This window comes from Carya illinoinensis, chromosome 4 (assembly GCF_018687715.1).
Source record: "Carya illinoinensis cultivar Pawnee chromosome 4, C.illinoinensisPawnee_v1, whole genome shotgun sequence".
NCBI lineage: Eukaryota > Viridiplantae > Streptophyta > Magnoliopsida > Fagales > Juglandaceae > Carya > Carya illinoinensis.
The window spans coordinates 19,971,900-19,990,460 of NC_056755.1; the positions used below are offsets into that span (position 1 = coordinate 19,971,900).

General features: G+C 34.7%; 2 protein-coding genes across 2 annotated transcripts in view; both read left to right on the forward strand.

Moving 5' to 3' along the window:
- LOC122306339 (protein FAR1-RELATED SEQUENCE 5-like) overlaps nt 1–15,805 on the forward strand; it is a 28,309-nt gene extending 12,504 nt beyond the window's left edge. Inside the window, exons 3-5 of the mRNA XM_043118769.1 lie at nt 14,290–14,361; nt 14,456–14,591; nt 14,673–15,805. Coding sequence (XP_042974703.1) covers nt 14,290–14,361; nt 14,456–14,591; nt 14,673–15,805 — 1,341 coding nt within the window. The remainder of the gene's footprint in view (nt 1–14,289; nt 14,362–14,455; nt 14,592–14,672) is intronic.
- A 138-nt stretch (nt 15,806–15,943) lies between these two features.
- LOC122306341 (protein FAR-RED ELONGATED HYPOCOTYL 3-like) lies at nt 15,944–18,319 on the forward strand. Its single transcript, XM_043118770.1, has 4 exons — nt 15,944–16,777; nt 17,472–17,595; nt 17,955–18,027; nt 18,175–18,319. Exons 1-4 carry the CDS (start codon nt 15,944–15,946, stop codon nt 18,317–18,319), a joined length of 1,176 nt encoding a protein of 391 aa, XP_042974704.1.
- Nucleotides 18,320–18,561: the final 242 nt, after the last annotated feature.

Below are 18,561 nucleotides of genomic sequence, written 5' to 3' on the forward strand. Positions count from 1 at the left end.
TTCTCCGCCGTTTGCAACGCCGAGCGTTTTCTAAAATTACCGTATAGCACTGTAAGTATTTTCCAAACCCTATTTTCAGATTTAAAAATATATTGCTCATTCAATAATTTTATCTGTTGGTTGGCTGATTACGGACTGAGTCCGAGGAGTTCGGGGGTCGGATGGATGGAGGACGGAGTTGCTTGTTTAATTGATATATGTTGGTTGTTTATTTTAGTGCATTGATATGGCATTTACATGGTGCATGCACGTGGGTTTTTGTGTATCTGTGAAAAGCCTGTTTATTGGCGTAAGTGGACTTACGGGTGCGTGTGTATCATGACCCCAAGCCGGGATGAGGTATTATCCCGGTGGAGCTCCTCTGGTTACTCGGGAGCGGAATAAACTGAGTGATGTCCCCTGGGTCGTCGCTAGGCGATGACGGGAGCGGGGGTTAGGGGTTGCTTGGCTACGAACGCGCCGGGCGCGGAACCGGGCATCGCCCTACGCACCGACTCCGTGGCCCTTCACTGGTGAGGGCTAGAGGATGCTTGGCTATGAACACGCAGGGCGTGGAACTGGGCATCGCTCGTTAGGTGTCACATGCGTAGTGGTACTTTGCGGTGTGGCACTGGAGCCAGGGTGTGCGGATAACCCCTAGGGGAGGTCATGGTGCATACGGATAAAATGGTTTTTGGTTTGAGACGGTTATCGAGGCCAAATGTGACTTTTGGCGTGGTTTTTGGAAAGGATATGTTTTTGGGCCAAATGGGATTTTTGGCGTGTGTGGAAAAATCATGTTTTATGGGATTTGTGCATTGGGCATGCTTCATGCATTTTGTTTGAGTTCTATGTCTTTTTATCTGGTAGTGTTTGGGTTTTACTTACCTGCGGTACCATTTTTGGTTCCTTAGCTTTTGGTGCAGGTTTTGAGGATGAGGAGGAGGAGGCTGAACCCGAGAATGCGGCTCCGCCGGGTTGCTGATGTTATGCTTTGTTTTTGGTTTAAAGCTATGTTAGTGTTTTGTAATATTTTATGTATGTTTTGAACAGCTTGTATTACGTTAAGAAAAATTCTGGTACTTAGTTGTATGACTTTCGTTATTCGCTGCATGTTTCTTCATGCACATATGTTGCCTTTGCACACACTTGACACCCGTCGTTAGGGTGGTGACCCGGGTTGTCACCATCCAGACGTCTTGATTTCCCCGTGTTCGTGCGTGGGGATTTGGGGGCGTCACACTCGAGCTGACTGTCGAGCCAAAGTCAAGTCAAGGTTGAGTCAAGCCAAGCCTCTAAAATGACATTTTCAACAAGAAATCAAGCTAAACTCAACAATAATTATAAAAGTTGCATCAACATTCCCATGTTGAGATTAAAGTAAATCTACCCGTGACTATATTTTTTAGTACAATCAAAGTTACCTTAAACATATTTATCAAGATACATACAAAATTAAAATAAGAGCTCCACTAGGTACCTCTAGCTTGTTTTAAAGCACTAATTTAAGGAAAATTCTTCTTGTCATCCTCACACTTCACACACCACACTTATTTTAATTTTTTTTTCATTTTTTCTATAATAAATATGTAGTGTGTGGATGATAAATAAAATAATTTAATTATTTTAATAAGAATAAAATGAAATAAAAAATAAAAAAATAAAATTTTAATATATAAAATGTATGGTATAGGATGATGTGTAGCATTCCTCCTAATTTAATTAACCCTTTTACCGTTTCCAAGTTCACAAATAGCAATAATGTGCAATTTCAACTTCTTGAACAATATGCAATTCATCATTATGTTCACAGAAAACATAAATGATATTAATGATAAAAGTTAATATCACTTCTCTTGATGTTGCAACTAATGTTAGTTGTAATCGATGGATCATAGAGTGCACATAATATGAAGGACACTCCTTGAAAATTAAAACTTGTAAACCATTCCACTCATCACGCATATTATTGATAGCATTGTTACCCTTGCCCTTGGATGCTTTGTATGTTGAAATTGGGGTGACTAAGAACTACACATTTCCAATTTGAGAGTCGTAGCATAGGTATTCTCGATATGTATAAGATCGAATAAGTGTTCTCTTATAAAACTATCTTCGTCAACAAATCTTAAAATGATTTTAATTGACATGAAATCTTATGATAAAATGAGAGTACCATGTGTCTGTATTTCGAAATTATGTTGTTATTACTCCAAACCAAGATCCTTAAGCCTGAGCATCAAGTTGGAGTTGAAGGAAGACATGAAGGTTATTTGGGATTATCGATTGGTCAATTAAGTGTGTTCAACACAAGAAACTTGAGAAAATTCATTAGATCGACAAAATATGTTGATCCATACACAAAATTTTCATGTGACCAACCTCCAAATCCATGAAACATCCTGCTTTCTTTATGTCTCAAAACCAACCAGTATGAGGTTGTATAAATCTTCCAAAAATAGAGTGTGATGTTGTTTAGGGAACGGATTTCCCATTAAAACCCAGAACAAGATTTAGCAATAAATCTTGAGAATTTCCAACTCTAATTCCCCTGTTTTCGTCATTCCAAGATCTACATTTTGATTCATCTCACTTGAAGATTCTCAAGAGTTATGAACTTCTTGACTCATCTAGCTCATTCTTTGATCAGTGTTTAAGAACCAGCTATCAACCACATATATACGATTCATGGTGGTATCCAGCATTCGTTCATGATTATTTGCTGTTTCCTCCGTTGCAAATATTGATTTTAAGACCTGATTACATATGATTTCTTCCCTGGTTTCCCTAGTAATATCAGAACTTATTTAATATATATACAGAGTATAATACGCACGAGGAATATTGTGTTTTCATAGATCGATAATGAACAGGAGGATGAAAAATGATAGAGAATTGATCAACTTTGAGGATGAAAAATGAGAGAGAATCTAATTTTGTATTAAACTTTTAAAATGCTTGATTACAAGACTTTAATCCACTATTTCTACAATGAAATGAGCTTAACCAATTTCAAACATAGTCCTAAAAACAGGTGCTGCTGAGGACCAATGCTATTCAACCAATAGACAAGCAAAGTCACCATAACATATGCTTTTTTTTCCTTCTCCTTCTCACAAATTGGTAGTAATGCTTTGGCAAAACGATTGCTAAGTTTGCTCAATAATCACAGCATCGATTAAATTACATTAGACATTTTGTGTCGAATCCCTTGTTCTAGAGGTGGCAAAAGAGTGTAGGATATCTAACAATGAATGAGCAGTAGAAATGATCTTTATCCAAGTATAATTGAGAACAAAAATTTTATATACAGTCACTTTTATGTATTCTTTGTGCACTCCATTAATAAGATTGGCTATATTATTTATTTAAAAGAAAATAATTGTTTTGACTAATCACATCAATAAATAGCATAAAATATAAATAAAAATGACTGTATATAATAGAACTTACTTGAGAAATCACGAGTAATTAGTATTTAAAAAAAAAAAAAAAATCTTATAGCTTATCCATCTCCGTAGATGGAGTACGTACGCTTATGATAGGTTAGGAACCCTCTCATCACTCTTTCACAAAAGGGATACAACACTTGGCACGCCATCAAGCGATACAATAATATTTCATGGGTAATTTTCTTTATACAACGCCCTTATCTTTATATTAAACAAATACTTCATGTATTGGCCATTTTATATCCATTAATAAGATATTTGTCTTACATTGAAAAAAATTGAAGTCGAGATTATAGGATTTCTATCATTCGGCTTTCTTTCTGTCACTCCCTGATGGTCTCCAAATTATTACTCCCAAGTATAGAAGTTGATCAATTGTAATAATAGAGAAATCCCAAGGTCATTTCCACAGGGACAAAGGTATTTCCAGCAATGATACTTTGTGAAAGTTTATTGTAAAAAGAATGGTGATGAGAGAAAAACTATATCAACTCTTTTTGGGTTTTTATGATTATGAAAACAGCAAACACGAAGGAGGAGTGGTATATTCACAGTAGAAGGAATATGAAAATTGAAATGTATGGTTGAGCTTTTGAGGGTCTTATATATGTAACTTATGTTTTGAGAGATGAACTAAATCATGAGTTATTTACTTGCTAAGGATTGAAGGATGCAGAAAAAAACTTCTGAAATGTAATTTTTGGTTTTAACAAAGCTCAAACAGAAATGCAACTCAGTAGCTGAAGTTTAACAAAATTCACAGAATAAATTTAACAAACACTTGGGCTGCGGTTTAGAACTTTCTTTGATTCCACAACTCAAAAGACTTCTGGGCATTACCGTTCTTTTACCAACCCAATCAAGGAGTTAATAAAACAGAATGTATGCATTTGATTTCAAGCAACATGCCAATGCGTAAAACAAGAGACCCTCTCTAAACATCAACCAAGATTTATATGACACTCGGCTGAGAAGAATCCTTGATTAAATTCAAGGTTCTGTTGTGCCTTGTGTCAACAACAAAACAAGAAAAAAATGCAAGAGATTCCTTCAACTTTCCCTTTTATGAACTCGGTTTCAGACAGAGCAAGGAGTGAAAATTAAGAGCACAGAAAATCCATCAAATGCTGGAAATCAATAAAAGATTTTACCGCAACCCAAGCTGCGAAAGTTAGCTAAACATCTTCATTCAAAACTAGAAAAGCACTAAAATGAAAACAAAACCCTAAGAAGAAAACCCAGAAATTCGGTCTGAACCAAAATAGCAGAAAATGAAGAATAAAAACTGAAAATCTGAATCTCCCTTTCACCAGCAGATTTCCCCTCCTTTTATGCTCACCAGCCTCTCTCCTTGCCACGGATTGCATCCCCTCCATCGCACAAGACTGCCTCCTTCCTTTGCTCCTTGTGGTCCCCGAGATTCCCCCAAAGCTATCAGGTTTGGTGCTGCTGAGTCCTTCACGTGACAGCCTCAGGTCTCTTCTCCACATGGGCTTTCCTATGGGCATGGGCTGGAGTGATATGGCTTTTCTTAAGCTGGCAGACGTGGGCCTCAACCTTCAATACACACATAAGAGTTTAAGCCTATTTAAGTCTAACATAAATAAGACTAAGCTCAATTCCATTTTTGCTATGTGATTAATCTTTACTCATGTCAATAGCCCACTGTTATGCATTGTTTATTAAATACTCTTTTTTTGCAAATAAAACTTACTTAATCAATTATAGTAAGAGTACTTAAAACAACATAATTTCCCTTTTATCACTCCCCAAAATTGTGAACACATTTTCTCATCAATCTACTTTAATTACATCATTTCTATTTATTTTTTCGAAGAATATTTCTTCATTTGCTTGATCACTTGTATGCACGTGATATCAATGCATTGACAACATCTATAACATTAAGATTATGTTTGGGAACATATATTGTTCTCAAATTATTTCACTACTATTTACAAACATTTCAATACTATTCATTATTATTTTAGTACTATTCGTAAACTATTTTCTTACTATTTATAAATGATCTGAAATATTCTTAACATCCAAACAGAATTTAAGAATATATTAAAAATATGAAACTGATATGTTTCAATTTTTAGGAGCCCAAATAAAGGTTAGTTATTTAACATAAGGAATATATTTTTATGAAAAATATTCACAACTTCCTAAAATAAATTCAAAATGAAAACAAAGTGATCATGTAGTCAATAACAAAACGTCGAGAAGGAGTTGCAAATTTTTTCTAACTTTTGGTCATGAGCATTTCGTTTTTAGAGGATCTTTGGTCTAAAACTTACTCCAAAATAAAAAACCAAAGAGCGATTACTTTTCAATAATCAACACTGGACTGTAAAATTACCGTAGAACTGTCACTGACATAGACGAAACAAGTCTACCTGATCTCTTTTCTTGTAAAATTTTCATTTCTATATAGCTGCAACACTCGCGTAATGGTAAAGAAAAAGAAAGCCAATTGATTCAAACAACAGTACTACTACTTCTTCAACTAAAGACAGATTATCTTGAATGGGGTTGATACGGATTGTTGCCCAATCGAATCAGTTGTATAAGGGATTGCATGTAACGGGGTTGTACGTGTCCCCTACCACTTTTTTAATAGATAGAACTGCTACACATTCAAAAAATATATATATAAATAAATCTATAAATTAACGTGATTTTATAAGATTTATTAAATTTACTTTATAATAAAATTAATTATACAATTTGATGTACCATATTAAATCACATTAATTTATAAGTTTATTTTTGTATAATTCTTTTGTGTCTAAAGTATTTTTTTTTTTAAATAGAACTGCTATAGATTCAAAACAATAATATAAAAACAAATTTACAAACTGATGTGGTTTTATAGAGTTTATTAGATCTACTTTATAATAAAATCAAATTTACAATCTAATATATCATATCAAATTACGTCAGTTTATGAATTTATTTTTGTATAATTCTTTTGTGTTTAAAGTATTTTCTTTTTTAAATAGAAATGTGACTTTCATTGTTTGGTTTGTAAATAAACAAAATTACTTGATGAGTTGTTTGAAATCAGTTTGATTAAAATCTTAGTTCGGTTCAATTTGTTTATTAAATGAGCTAGTATAGCTTTGTATTTATTAATTTTTGTATTAATGTCCTTATGTACATAATAAGAATATCTCAAGTATTTAAAGAGATAGAAGGAAATTGTCAAAAGCCTAATGGCCAAATGGCATATGATTCGGTTCTCTAAATGGAAAATCTGGATTCAAAAACCTCACTCCCTTTATTAAAAAAAGAAAAAAGAAAAGAAAAAAAAAAAGAAAAAGAAAAGAAAAAGAAAAAAAGAAAAGAGATAGAAGGAAATTATATTCTTAGTAATATACCTTATATAAATATAGTTATAGATCTAGGTTTTTTTTTTTTTTTTTTTTTAATAGGGGGTGGGGAGTTTATAACCCAGATTTTTCATTTGAAAAACTGGGTCATATGCCATTAGGTTATCAAGCTCTTAGCATTTATAAATCTATATTTAAACTATATAAAAACATTAACCAAGATTATAAAAAATTTAAAAATAAAATTATAAGATATTTTATTTTATCAAGATGAAAGAACTCGTGAATAAACTGAAGTTCTTTCCGATAATAAATAAGTTGTTTGCAAATATAAAATATAACTCAATATTAAGTACGAGCTCAACTGTTCCATTTGGATAGTAAAAATGTTTCATCTCATCTCATTATTATAATTTTCTTAAATTCTCACACAAAATATAATAAACAATTCAGTTTTCCCAAATCTCAAAACAATAATAATATTAAAAAATAATATTCTAACAACATTTTATTTAACTTTCAACTTTTATCTAAAACTATCTCATCTCATCTCATTTCACTATTCAAACCGTAGCTTAACTATCTCCTATTTGTTTAAATTCAACTTGTTTATAGTCTGAGTTAGGTTATAAAAATCTAGTGATGGATGATGTTTGCCTTGTTGGATTGTGTCTTGAAGATTCAGGGGCCGTTTGGATTGAAAAACTATCTCATCTCATCTCATCATTACAACTTTCCTAAATTTATATATAAAATATAATAAACAATTTAACTTTTTCAAATCTTAAAATTATAATATTAAAAATAATATTTTAACAATATTTTATTTTATTTTTTTATTTAAAATCATCTTATCATCCAAACAATCCATCAAAAGGAATCAAACCTCCATACCACCTGTTGGCAAAGTGATTGCGCACAAAAGGATCCACATGGAAAATGATGCGGTCTGTTTCATCTCCCTCCCTCTATCTCTAAAGCTGAACCCAAGATGGGTTTCTGAACCCTAACCTCTTCCTCCATCTCTCTCCCTCCTCCATGACCCAAGATGGGTTTTTGAACATTACTAGAAGCATTCGACAGTTACAAACTTCACTTTTCATCGATCCTGCCAAGGCACTCTCTCTCTCTAGTTTTGATTTCATTTTGTTGTATGAAACTTGTTGAAGACTTAGATGGTCAGCTTGAATACGTACAATTTATAATGAAAGAATTCAATTTATTGTTACATAAGTGCCTTTTTGGTAGCTAGGGCATGACTTAAGCAGTTAGGTGCTTGTTGCATAATGTAGCACCTATTCTTGGGTCTCTATTATAACCCAAGTGGCTGCACTTCAGATCCTCTATTGATGGTGAATCATGGCTCGAAGGTGTAAGCCTTTGTTAATGGTGCATTTTGTTTCTTAATAGTAGGTGGTGATTAGGGTCGAAAGGGTTGCAAAAATCAGTGTTTTGGAGATGAAGGAATGAAAAAAGTGAATGGGGTCGGAACTAGGTTGCGAAATTGGGTTGCAGAGGAACAACGAATGGAACAGCCAACTCCTTTGGTTATGTTTTGAACAACTAGCCTTTCGTTTGTGTTGAGTCTGTTGTCTTTCATCTTCCATTTTCTTTTTCTTTTTTAATTACAATTGACGTGGCAAGTGTGCGCAATCATTGCGCCAACTTTCCTACCTGTAGCGGAATTGTATTGAAAATAGAAAAATTCTTATTGCAGTCTCTGAATGGGGACTCCCCATGAACGGCTATTATTAAACGCATCATTTCATTTAAAGTGGACCCATCATTTGAATGTCTTGAGGATGGAAATCGGAGATGAGAAGAAAAAATCAAAACACATCCTTCTTATTTCTTATGCCCTTACCTTCATGAATCATCCCCATCATCATGAGTCCCGTCCTCATCCTTACAAATATTTATAATGCTTACAAAGGTTGAATCATAACAAAGGCTTATGCTTACATTCTCATAATTGAGGTATGTTTGTGCTTGGCTTGTTCTGGCTTTACCTTTCTCCCTCAACAAATAAAATAAAAAGACATTTGTTTCTAATTTTCATGAAGGATCGGGGGGTTTCATCTTGCATCTATAACCAATATGCATGATTTAAGAATGAGTTCCATTTTATTAGTTGTATCCCTCTCTCCTGGTTTTCTGCTAAAAATAGTATGTCATGTTTGCAACCGCAACATCCCTTGTGATTTCAAGCCCAAACCTTTTGGATTTAATGACAAAACCAAGACCCATAAATAATAGTATCATTTTACCCATTGGGAGACATTGTACCATTTGGAGAAGCTACCACAATCAGCACAACGACATGCACAGTTGTTAAAGGATAGAAAACATATATTTAATTTCCAAAAACCAAATCATCAATTTTATAAAGAACACGCAAAAAAGAGTCAAGTACAAACTGTTTGCCGAAAGAGAATCGGTTCGGCTGATAAACCCATAATAGCAACCCACCATTCACAAGGCGACACGTAGTCCATTTAATGAGTTTAATGTACATCTGCTCCCACCGGATCATAATAGTAGCCCTCACTCTTTCGATATGTTGTTCCTCCCTCACTTATTGCACTCCATCCTCAACGAAGGAAGATCTCAACCCAAACGGTGGGAGATCTCAACCCAAACTGTGGTGGTGCTCAACCCAGACAGTGACGGAGACCCAGTCGGTGACGGCGCTCAACCTAGATGAAATATTCTCATCTTTCTCTCTCAGTAATTTCTCTCTCCGATTAGCATGAAGCCCTAATTAGCATGACGATTAGGGGTTTCTTCAAAATAAGGTCTGTGGCATAAGGGGTTTTTTGTGAATGTTTTGAATGGCTAGCTCAGAGTGATGGGAAGCCGATGTGGGGGGTTTTTGGTGGACCCTATATGTTTTGAATGGCTATCTATGTCACAATGGCTTTAAAAATTTTCAAATTTTCTAGCAGTTTAGAACATACTCTTCAAGAGGAATTGTCTGCTATTTAGATCTCAAGATAAGCAAGTTTAGAACAATACTTTTCCCATTTCTTGTCTCCCTTACCAACAATCAGAGTGAAGCAAGTCATATGCTTGAAATACAAATTGGGTACTTGCTTCAGCAAAGCTGTTTTGGCTATCAACTACATCCAAAACTACCATCACAATGAGATTTGCATTGTCACACTGGTCCACCCGAAAGTCAGAAAGTACCATCTCTATGTATCAGTTTGGGCTACACTCTCAGAGAAAGGTATAAAGTTTAACTCCCAACAGATAAACATACCAAACTAATCATAGTTCATCACAAGCAGTGAAAGAAATATATCTACATGATTTGATCTGCTTGGAACCAGGTCTTAACTCTTTCAACTGTATATATATTTAAACCAGAAAGGAGAAGAAGATCAAGCAACAAGCCAATAGATGATAATATATCCAACTAAATTACTGATCTTTATAGATGTCCCTAATGCCCATGATGCCCATCTCAATCATTGAAGCCCACCCAAGAAATTGTGTTCTCGTCATGGGCCAATAAGGTCCATGGTCGTACTTAGGATTGTTCAGGTGAAAAATTTGCCATTCTAATAAGGGTTGGATTGTCTATACCAAGCTTTGTCTTCGGTGGAAGTCTTGGTGGTGGCAGTGGAACTGAGCGTCGCTTTGTCTTGGCAGTTTTGGTGGCGCTGGAAAATTAAGTTGGAATCTCGGCGTTTGAAGGTGGAGAATAAAATCCAAAATTCTCTCTTCTGAAAACACGATTTTGTAATGGAGAAAATGAGATTGATTGTGTGTGATAAGATCTAATTACTTTAGAGTGCTTTTGGCTACGTGTTATATTGTAAATGGAGGGCTACTTTTATGGGTTTATCAGTGGGATCGCTCTACAGCCTTTTCTTTTAAGGAAGTAAAATAGATTATATAAAAGAGAGAAAATCTGATTTCGAGAGAGATTCTCGAACTAGATGGATTGAATTTCAGATCGAATCAGGAACAAGCTGTAATTCAAATAAATAGCAAATAATAGCTTTGTTTATTTTTAGAAATGAGATGAAATAAGTTAAAATTAAAGTTAAAAGTTGAATAAAATATATTATTTTAATATTATTTTTATATAAATTTTTAAAAACGTTAAATTATTTATTTTATTTTATATAAAAATTTTAAAAAATTATAATAGTTAAATAAAATAAACTAAGATAAAGTTATTTTATAAAAGTAAAAGAAATATTATTAAGAATGAGGAATGCTATACATCATTTTACACTACATATTTTATATATTAAAATATTATTTTTTATTTTTTTATTTTTTATATTATTTTATTTTTATTAAATTAATTAAATTATTTAATTTATTATTTACACATTATATATTTATTATAAAAAAAATATAATATATGAAGCATAAGGATGTAAGAAGAATTTGCTATTAGAATTAGGGGTGAAAACGGTTCGGTCCGGTCGGGTTCGGTCTGGTCCGATTCGGTCCATCATTTTTTCGATCTATCATTTTTTCGGACCGGACCGGACCAAACATCTAGTTGGTTCGTTCGGTCCAGTCCTATTCGGTCGGTCCATTCGGTCCAATTCAATTATTCTTTTTTATTCTTTTTTTTTCTAAATAAATCAATGAAACATTTTATTTAAATTACTAAATTAAAGTTAAGTAAATTATTAATGTAGATTATGCAACTAACTCATTAAAAAGAAATTTTATATGGTCAATGATACATATTATAAATTATATATACATACATAATACATATTTTAAATTTTAAATTATATTTATATATAAATCATAATATATATACTATATACATATATACATAACGGGGAATTCGTATTAGGTTAGTTAATTTATAATTTACCAATTATTTTATATTTACTTACAATTTAGGTATTTTACAAAACATTTATCTAATAACTTTAATTAGATATAAATGTAGATGTTAGTAATTAGTTAATGGTGAATTGGTTATAATTAATTGATAATATACACTACTTAATTAATAGAATATTATTTTGTAATTACATATTTAAAATTTTATATTATAAATGGGAATAGGTTAGATGAAAATTACATAATTAATTATATAAAATAATATATATATATAAAATAAAAATATATATTTTTAATTCGATCGGTCCGGTCCACTTCGATCCGTGGAATCATGGACCGTGAACCGAACCGAACTAGTTCGGTTTAAGGAATCATGGACCAAATCTTAACCTTATATTTTTCGATCCGGTCTGGACCAGACCAAATCAATCGGTTCGGTCAGTTTTTCCTATCCAGACCGTACGTAGATTGAAGTCTTGAAAATAAGAGTAAGACTACGCGTCCGCCACTGTACAGCTGCACACTCTGCACACCATATGTGGCGGCAATTATATTGTTTTTTTTTTAATAATTCCAAACGTGCGTTTTAGAAATGTAAAAAGCACATATTTTGGTTGGTTGAAACGAAACAGGAAATTTCAAATTCCTCCCGCGAAACCCCTCCTCCCTCGCCCCCGCATCACCTTCCTCCACTAGGCGCCACCGGCGACGCCGTCGCTCTGCCCAGCTACACCGAGCGAGGCTACTTCATCCGCACAGAGCCGCCACTGCCTGGAAATCATTGAACGGAGCAAACACTTGGAGTGCGAAGACCCCCGTCCCTCACCGGCGTTGTTGATCATACGGAGGTAAAACATTTTCAGTTGAATGAACTTCCATATGGTTACGTTCATTTTGTGTACTAGGAGAGGTAAGTTTTATATGTTTTGAGAGATGGATATTTCAGATTAGGGCATGGAAAAAAAAAAAAAAAAAACTGTTTTTGCATGGTTTTTGACCTCTGGTTTCAACCTCTATTTTCAAGCATCTCATTCATACATTGTTTGATTGAAGATGATTATCTGTATTTCGAATCAATTTTTTTGCTGAGATTTTAACATATTCTTAATCGTTCGTTGTGCCTTTTACAAGGTTAGTACTGCTAGCTGGGTCTTCTTATAGTGCAGAGTTTTTGCATTGTAAGGGAAATGCATGCATCACTCGTTAAAATAATGGGTAAGCTGTTCTTACGTTATCTTCAAAGATTTTATTGGAGTTTTTCTGAAGTGGTGGGCTAAGCTTGAACCTTAGCCATGATGGGCATAAGTAATAGTTATAGCCTTTATTTTCATATTCATGCTGCATGATGTTCAGTGTGCTCTACTTACAGAGCATGTAAATGCCAAAAAGAATGGACACTAAATATGACCATTTTGATGGACTAGATGAACGTGGCATATTTGTGGAATTGATTATCCTATGTTTGAAACTTAAAAAAAAAAAAAAAATTGTTGTGCCTGGAAAAAGTCTAAATGTTGTATGGTAGGGATCAGCGTTGATCACTAGGTATCAACCAAGAATTAAGGTCTAAAATTAAACCTAGCTTTTACTGATTGTATTTCTTCAACAGTTTTGGGAACCAATTTCATGATGATGATCTCAATGATCAGGATGCAGATCAATTGAGATGGTTACATGGTCCTTTTTGGTGGCGAAATGGATATATTTTTTTTTTAAATATTAATTGAGCCACATGGATTAGATCTGAGCAAAATGTAACAATATTTGAATGTGTAGATCCAGAACAAAAGAGTTATAATCCAAAGCAAATTAATGATAGCTAGGTAGAAGAAATAATACAAGCTAGCTAGAGATCTATATAAATTTTGTTTACCAATACAAAAAATTGTTTGTAATTATATGAAGATAAATTCTTTGTAGGCAACACCTATATGCATGTGAAGGAAACCGTTGGAAAGCATTACGTTGATATTAAATCCAGATCTTGATATCTGGACATTCTGATGCAAAGTGAAATCGTTCCCTAAATACTTCCAATTACTTAATATATAAGGTGATGAAGCCATTGTCTACACTACTTGAAAGAGCCTTATTTCCTGATTTTCTTTGGAAGAAGAATGGAATATATGTGCTTTCAATTTTTGGTTTATTGGGTGAGTAACATGGAAATTCCAGGCCACTTGCTATTTGAAATCGGCTTTCAGAATTTTTAACATCAGCCAGTTGCTCTTTTTCTTGTTGTCTTCAAGTCCACTGAAAGGGCTTTATCCTCTTTAACTTGCCCTTCCTGTGTGCATGTTGTGAGGCACGCGCTTCATCTTGGATTTCTTCTTTGAGTGTATAACTAGATTTAGAAATTGTGAAATTATTTCTTTCTTTTTGATAGCTCAAAGAGATAAACTTAGAAAATGTTTATTAAGTGTGAGATTATATTAACTGTCAGACTTTAATGGGAATTTTTATTCTTTTCTGCTTCGCCTTTAATACCTCGGAAGACTGACTTAAATTTAGTGTGATGGGGGAAGATGAAGATAGAATGACACGCAAACCTTCGACGTCGACTTCACAACCCTTTTACACGCATTAGAATGTATTTGGAAATCCAAATGTCGACCATGTGAGTAGGCAGGTTGAACTTTTATTTTCTATTAAAGTGTGTTTGACGTGCTCATTCATCTAAGTAATTGCATAATTGGCAGCATCCTCACGATATGCCCTACCCTCCGCCGAGTAGTTTGGAGGATTTCATTAGAGTTGAAGATTCATTCGGGGTATATTTGAGTTTGTTACCCAAAATTCAAAAATTTTCATGTTAATTTAAAGTAATATAAATTTTTCTGACGTCGTGCTGCTATTGAATTGCAGATGCCACCTTATACTCAATACCAATCGTCGAGTAATCCGGAAGAGTTGAGGCAAGAAACGCCTCCCGCATCGATGACACCAAATAGTGTAGAATCTGAAAATGAAGCAAATCCAGGATTTTGTCATGATGATGATGGTATTACACTATTCGATGCTATGTATTTATTTCTCTTAGTATTTCATTGATGCTAATTCATCATTATGTTTCCATTCATAGAAATGTTCTTCGACATAAATGAAGATTTAGAGGGTACCACTGTTATCCCGGATGATGAGGTACAAGTTGAACCACCAAGATCCAGTATGGAGTTTGACAGTGAGAAAGAGCTTATTGCCTACTATAAGCAGTATGCCAAGCAAGAGGGTTTTTGTGTAAGGACACAGAGGACTAAAAGAGATGATGAGGGGAGGCCTGTGTATGTGACCATTTGTTGTGCCCATGGCGGAAAGTACTATCCTAAGCCAAACACTAATATGTCAAAGCCACGGGCAACAACTAAAACGGGTTGTAAAGCGAAGGTAAATGCAACGTTGAACAATAATGAGAAATGGGTTTTCACCACTGTTGAAAATTCCCACAACCATATTACTGTGAGCCCCAAGAAAAGTAGACTATTGCGATCGCACAAGCATCTAGATGAATACAGTCAAAGAATCCTCGAGCTGAATGATAGAGCCGGTATACGAATGAATAAGAATTTTTATTCTCTTGTTGTTGACACGGGGGTTTATGATAATTTGGCTTTTCAAGAGAAAGATTGTAGGAATTTCATTGACAAAGCTAGATATTTAAGGTTGGGTAAAGGAGGTAGCGATGCACTTAATGAGTATTTCAAAAGAATGAGAGATAAGAATGATAGTTTTGTTTCCTACATGGACGTGGATGATGATGGAAGGCTACGGAATGTGTTTTGGGCTGATGCACGGAGTCGAGCCGCCTATGAGTATTTTGGAGACGTTGTATCCTTCGATACAACGTACCTAACAAACAGGTACGGTATGCCGTTTGCTCCATTCGTTGGTGTTAACCATCATGGCCAGTCCATACTATTCGGGGCGGGATTGCTATCAAGCGAGGACACTCATAGTTTTGTTTGGTTATTCCGAATGTGGTTGGATTGCATGAAGGGTAGGGCGCCGAAAGCTATCATAACCGACCAAGATCGAGCGATGAAGAATGCGATTGCTATTGTATTTCCTGAAACTCGCCATAGATATTGTTTATGGCATATAATGCGCAAACTGCCAGAGAAGTTAGGATCGCACGCCAAATTCAACTATGCGTTGAAGACTGACATTCAGTCTTCATTATATGATTCACAGACCACCATTGAATTTGAGGAGAGCTAAGGTCAACTACTTGCAAAATATGATCTGCTTGGCAACCATTGGCTTCAGTCTTTATATGAGGAAAGGTCCTTTTGGGTTCCAGTTTTCCTGAAGAATGTATTTTGGGCTGGTATGAGCACAACGCAGAGGTCCGAAAGTATGAATGCATTTTTTGACGGGTATGTCCATGCAGGGACGACATTGAAGGAATTTGTCGACCAATTCGATAATGCTCTTAGAAAGAAAGTGGAGGTCGAGACAACGACTGATTTCAATTCTAGCAATCAAACTATCCCCTGCGTCTCCCCTTTCAACATTGAGAAGCAGTTTCAAAAAGTCTACACAAATGCAAAGTTTAAGGAGGTCCAAAGAGAGTTGATGGGACTAATGTGTTGTAATTGTTGGTTGGTAAGCACACAAGGGTGCATTTTAACATTTGATGTGTTGGATGAAATATCGTTTGATGAGCAAACCAAAAGAGTTCATTACTCAGTTTACTATAACGAGGATGAGTGTGAGGTGAAATGCACTTGTGGATTGTTTGAGATGAGGGGGATTATATGTAGGCATGCACTTAGAGTTTGTCAGTTGAAAAATATTAATGTCCTGCCAGATGTATATTTCCTAGATCGATGGAGAAAGGACCTAAAGAGGCATTACACATTAATCAGAAGTAGTTATGATGACCTCCGGGGTAGATCAGACACGCGTAATTATGAGCTTATGATCCAAAGATGTTCGAAATTAGCTGCAAAAATATCCTCAAACAATGACAAAGTCCATGCATTTCTACACTATGTTGACAAGTTTGATAAAACATGTGAAGATTCAACGTGTGAGTTGGCATTCCAATCAACTCAGACCAACCCAACGGTGGTGTTGGATAAGGGTAAAAAGATTTTAAGCCCGAACGTTATTCGAGGGAAAGGGAGACCTCCAAATAAGAGGAAGGTTCCACCCGTAGAGAAGATGGCAACAAAGAGAAAAAAACAGGTAATACTTGTCGAAACACCTTGGCTACTTGATATTTAGTAGTTCTAATGCTAATATATGAAATTTTCCCATGTAACTTAGACTTGCAGGAAACTCCAAATAGATGAAAGTGAATTGGGTGAGAGCCCGGGCTATCAACCTTAACCAAGTTCATTTATTGACCTGAGTGGTAGTAACGACTCTCTAATATTATTTTCTTCATCTATATCTTTATTATAGATTAACAAATTTTATATAATAATTGATGGGTAGATCAATCTCCTCCAGGTTGTTCCTTATGGCTACTTGAGAGTCTCCTCTTTTTGTGAAATGGGTGTTGGTGTAGATAAGCTTGGAGTTTTAAAGTTGATTGCCCTATGGACAAGTGGATATGCCATTAAGCTCCAACAATGTGTTTTAGTATCTGCACAAGGTTTCTGTAGAGTTTGTTTTTCTATTGAAGATATTTGCATGTGGGAAAACCTTGATAAATTCTACCTTTGGTTTTTAGGAACTATTGAAAGATCAGAAGTTGGTTTTTTGATGTTGCTGGGAGTTACTTTGCCCTGACTTAGTCCAATAATCTGGTACATATGGCACTTGATATGTGAAAATTAGAAAAGCTGAGGTATGCCAAAGGGTAGAACATGGGTAGATCAAAATTTTATGAATTTCTTATTTAAATAACACTGATGAGGTTTATTTACTAATTCAGGATGGTGTTGGGGAAACAATAGCTGGTACCCTTTGGAAAGAAGGAATAAACTTTTGGATGTTAACTGGTGACAAGCAGAATACTGCCATGCAGATTGCTCTCTCATCCAATTTTGTACCCCCAAGTAGTTCGTGTCATGAACACAAATTTTTAGGTCTAATGGCATTATCCCTTATTGTTAGCAATGTTAGAGTTGTTTTCTATGGAATTTTGAGATATGTGTTCGAATGGGAGAAGCTTAGATGGAGAAAGTATCTAAGCTAAATGCATTTTAACATTTCATGGCTTGACCTGCTGACTTTAAATAATTGGGTGTGAAATACTTGGGTCCATCCAGATATGCAATTTGACATATCTGCATAACCACCACAATTTTGAGGTTTGATTCTGCTGACATATATGAAAGAGCCTTATTAATTGATGTTAGTTTCATGGCTTGACCTGCTGTCTTTATTGATGCTGCTTTAATGGCAATTTGTGTAGCCATTAGGTTGGAATATTTGGCTGACAAGATGATTGCTGAGATTTTGAGGTTTATGAACCAAGTTTCAAGATCGTATAATATGTTTGCAACCAAGGAACCTTGATGGGTCCTTATTATTTCATGGCTTTCAAAATATTTATGTTCTAATATTTGGCTTTCTAAGATTATTCTAGCAGTATTCTTATCATGTTAAAACACATGGTACCCTTTTTTATTCAGGAACAATAAAAATCGTGGTCTGCAAACTTCTATTGAAGCCATCTTGAAGGCTACTGCCACACCACATTTTGTAGAGTCCTTTGGAAGTTCGGCTGCTGTGTCTAGGCTGAAAGCTAAATATAATGCAATTGTGAGTCAATTGTGATTTTTACCACATTTAGTTTCTACGAACTATAAGAGAGTTTGCCATCCTTTTTTATGCTACATTTAAAAACAAAAACTAATTTATTCCTAATTTGTAGCTGTTGAATATGTGAGAAGCAGAAAGTATCAGAACTCGGCTTGTTTGCCAGTTTATAGTTGAGAGGAAGTAGTCCAGGAGCTGCACTGAACTGAAGATAAGCCAAAACAGGTGGCCAGATTTTGAATGCTTGTCCAAGGGTCCAT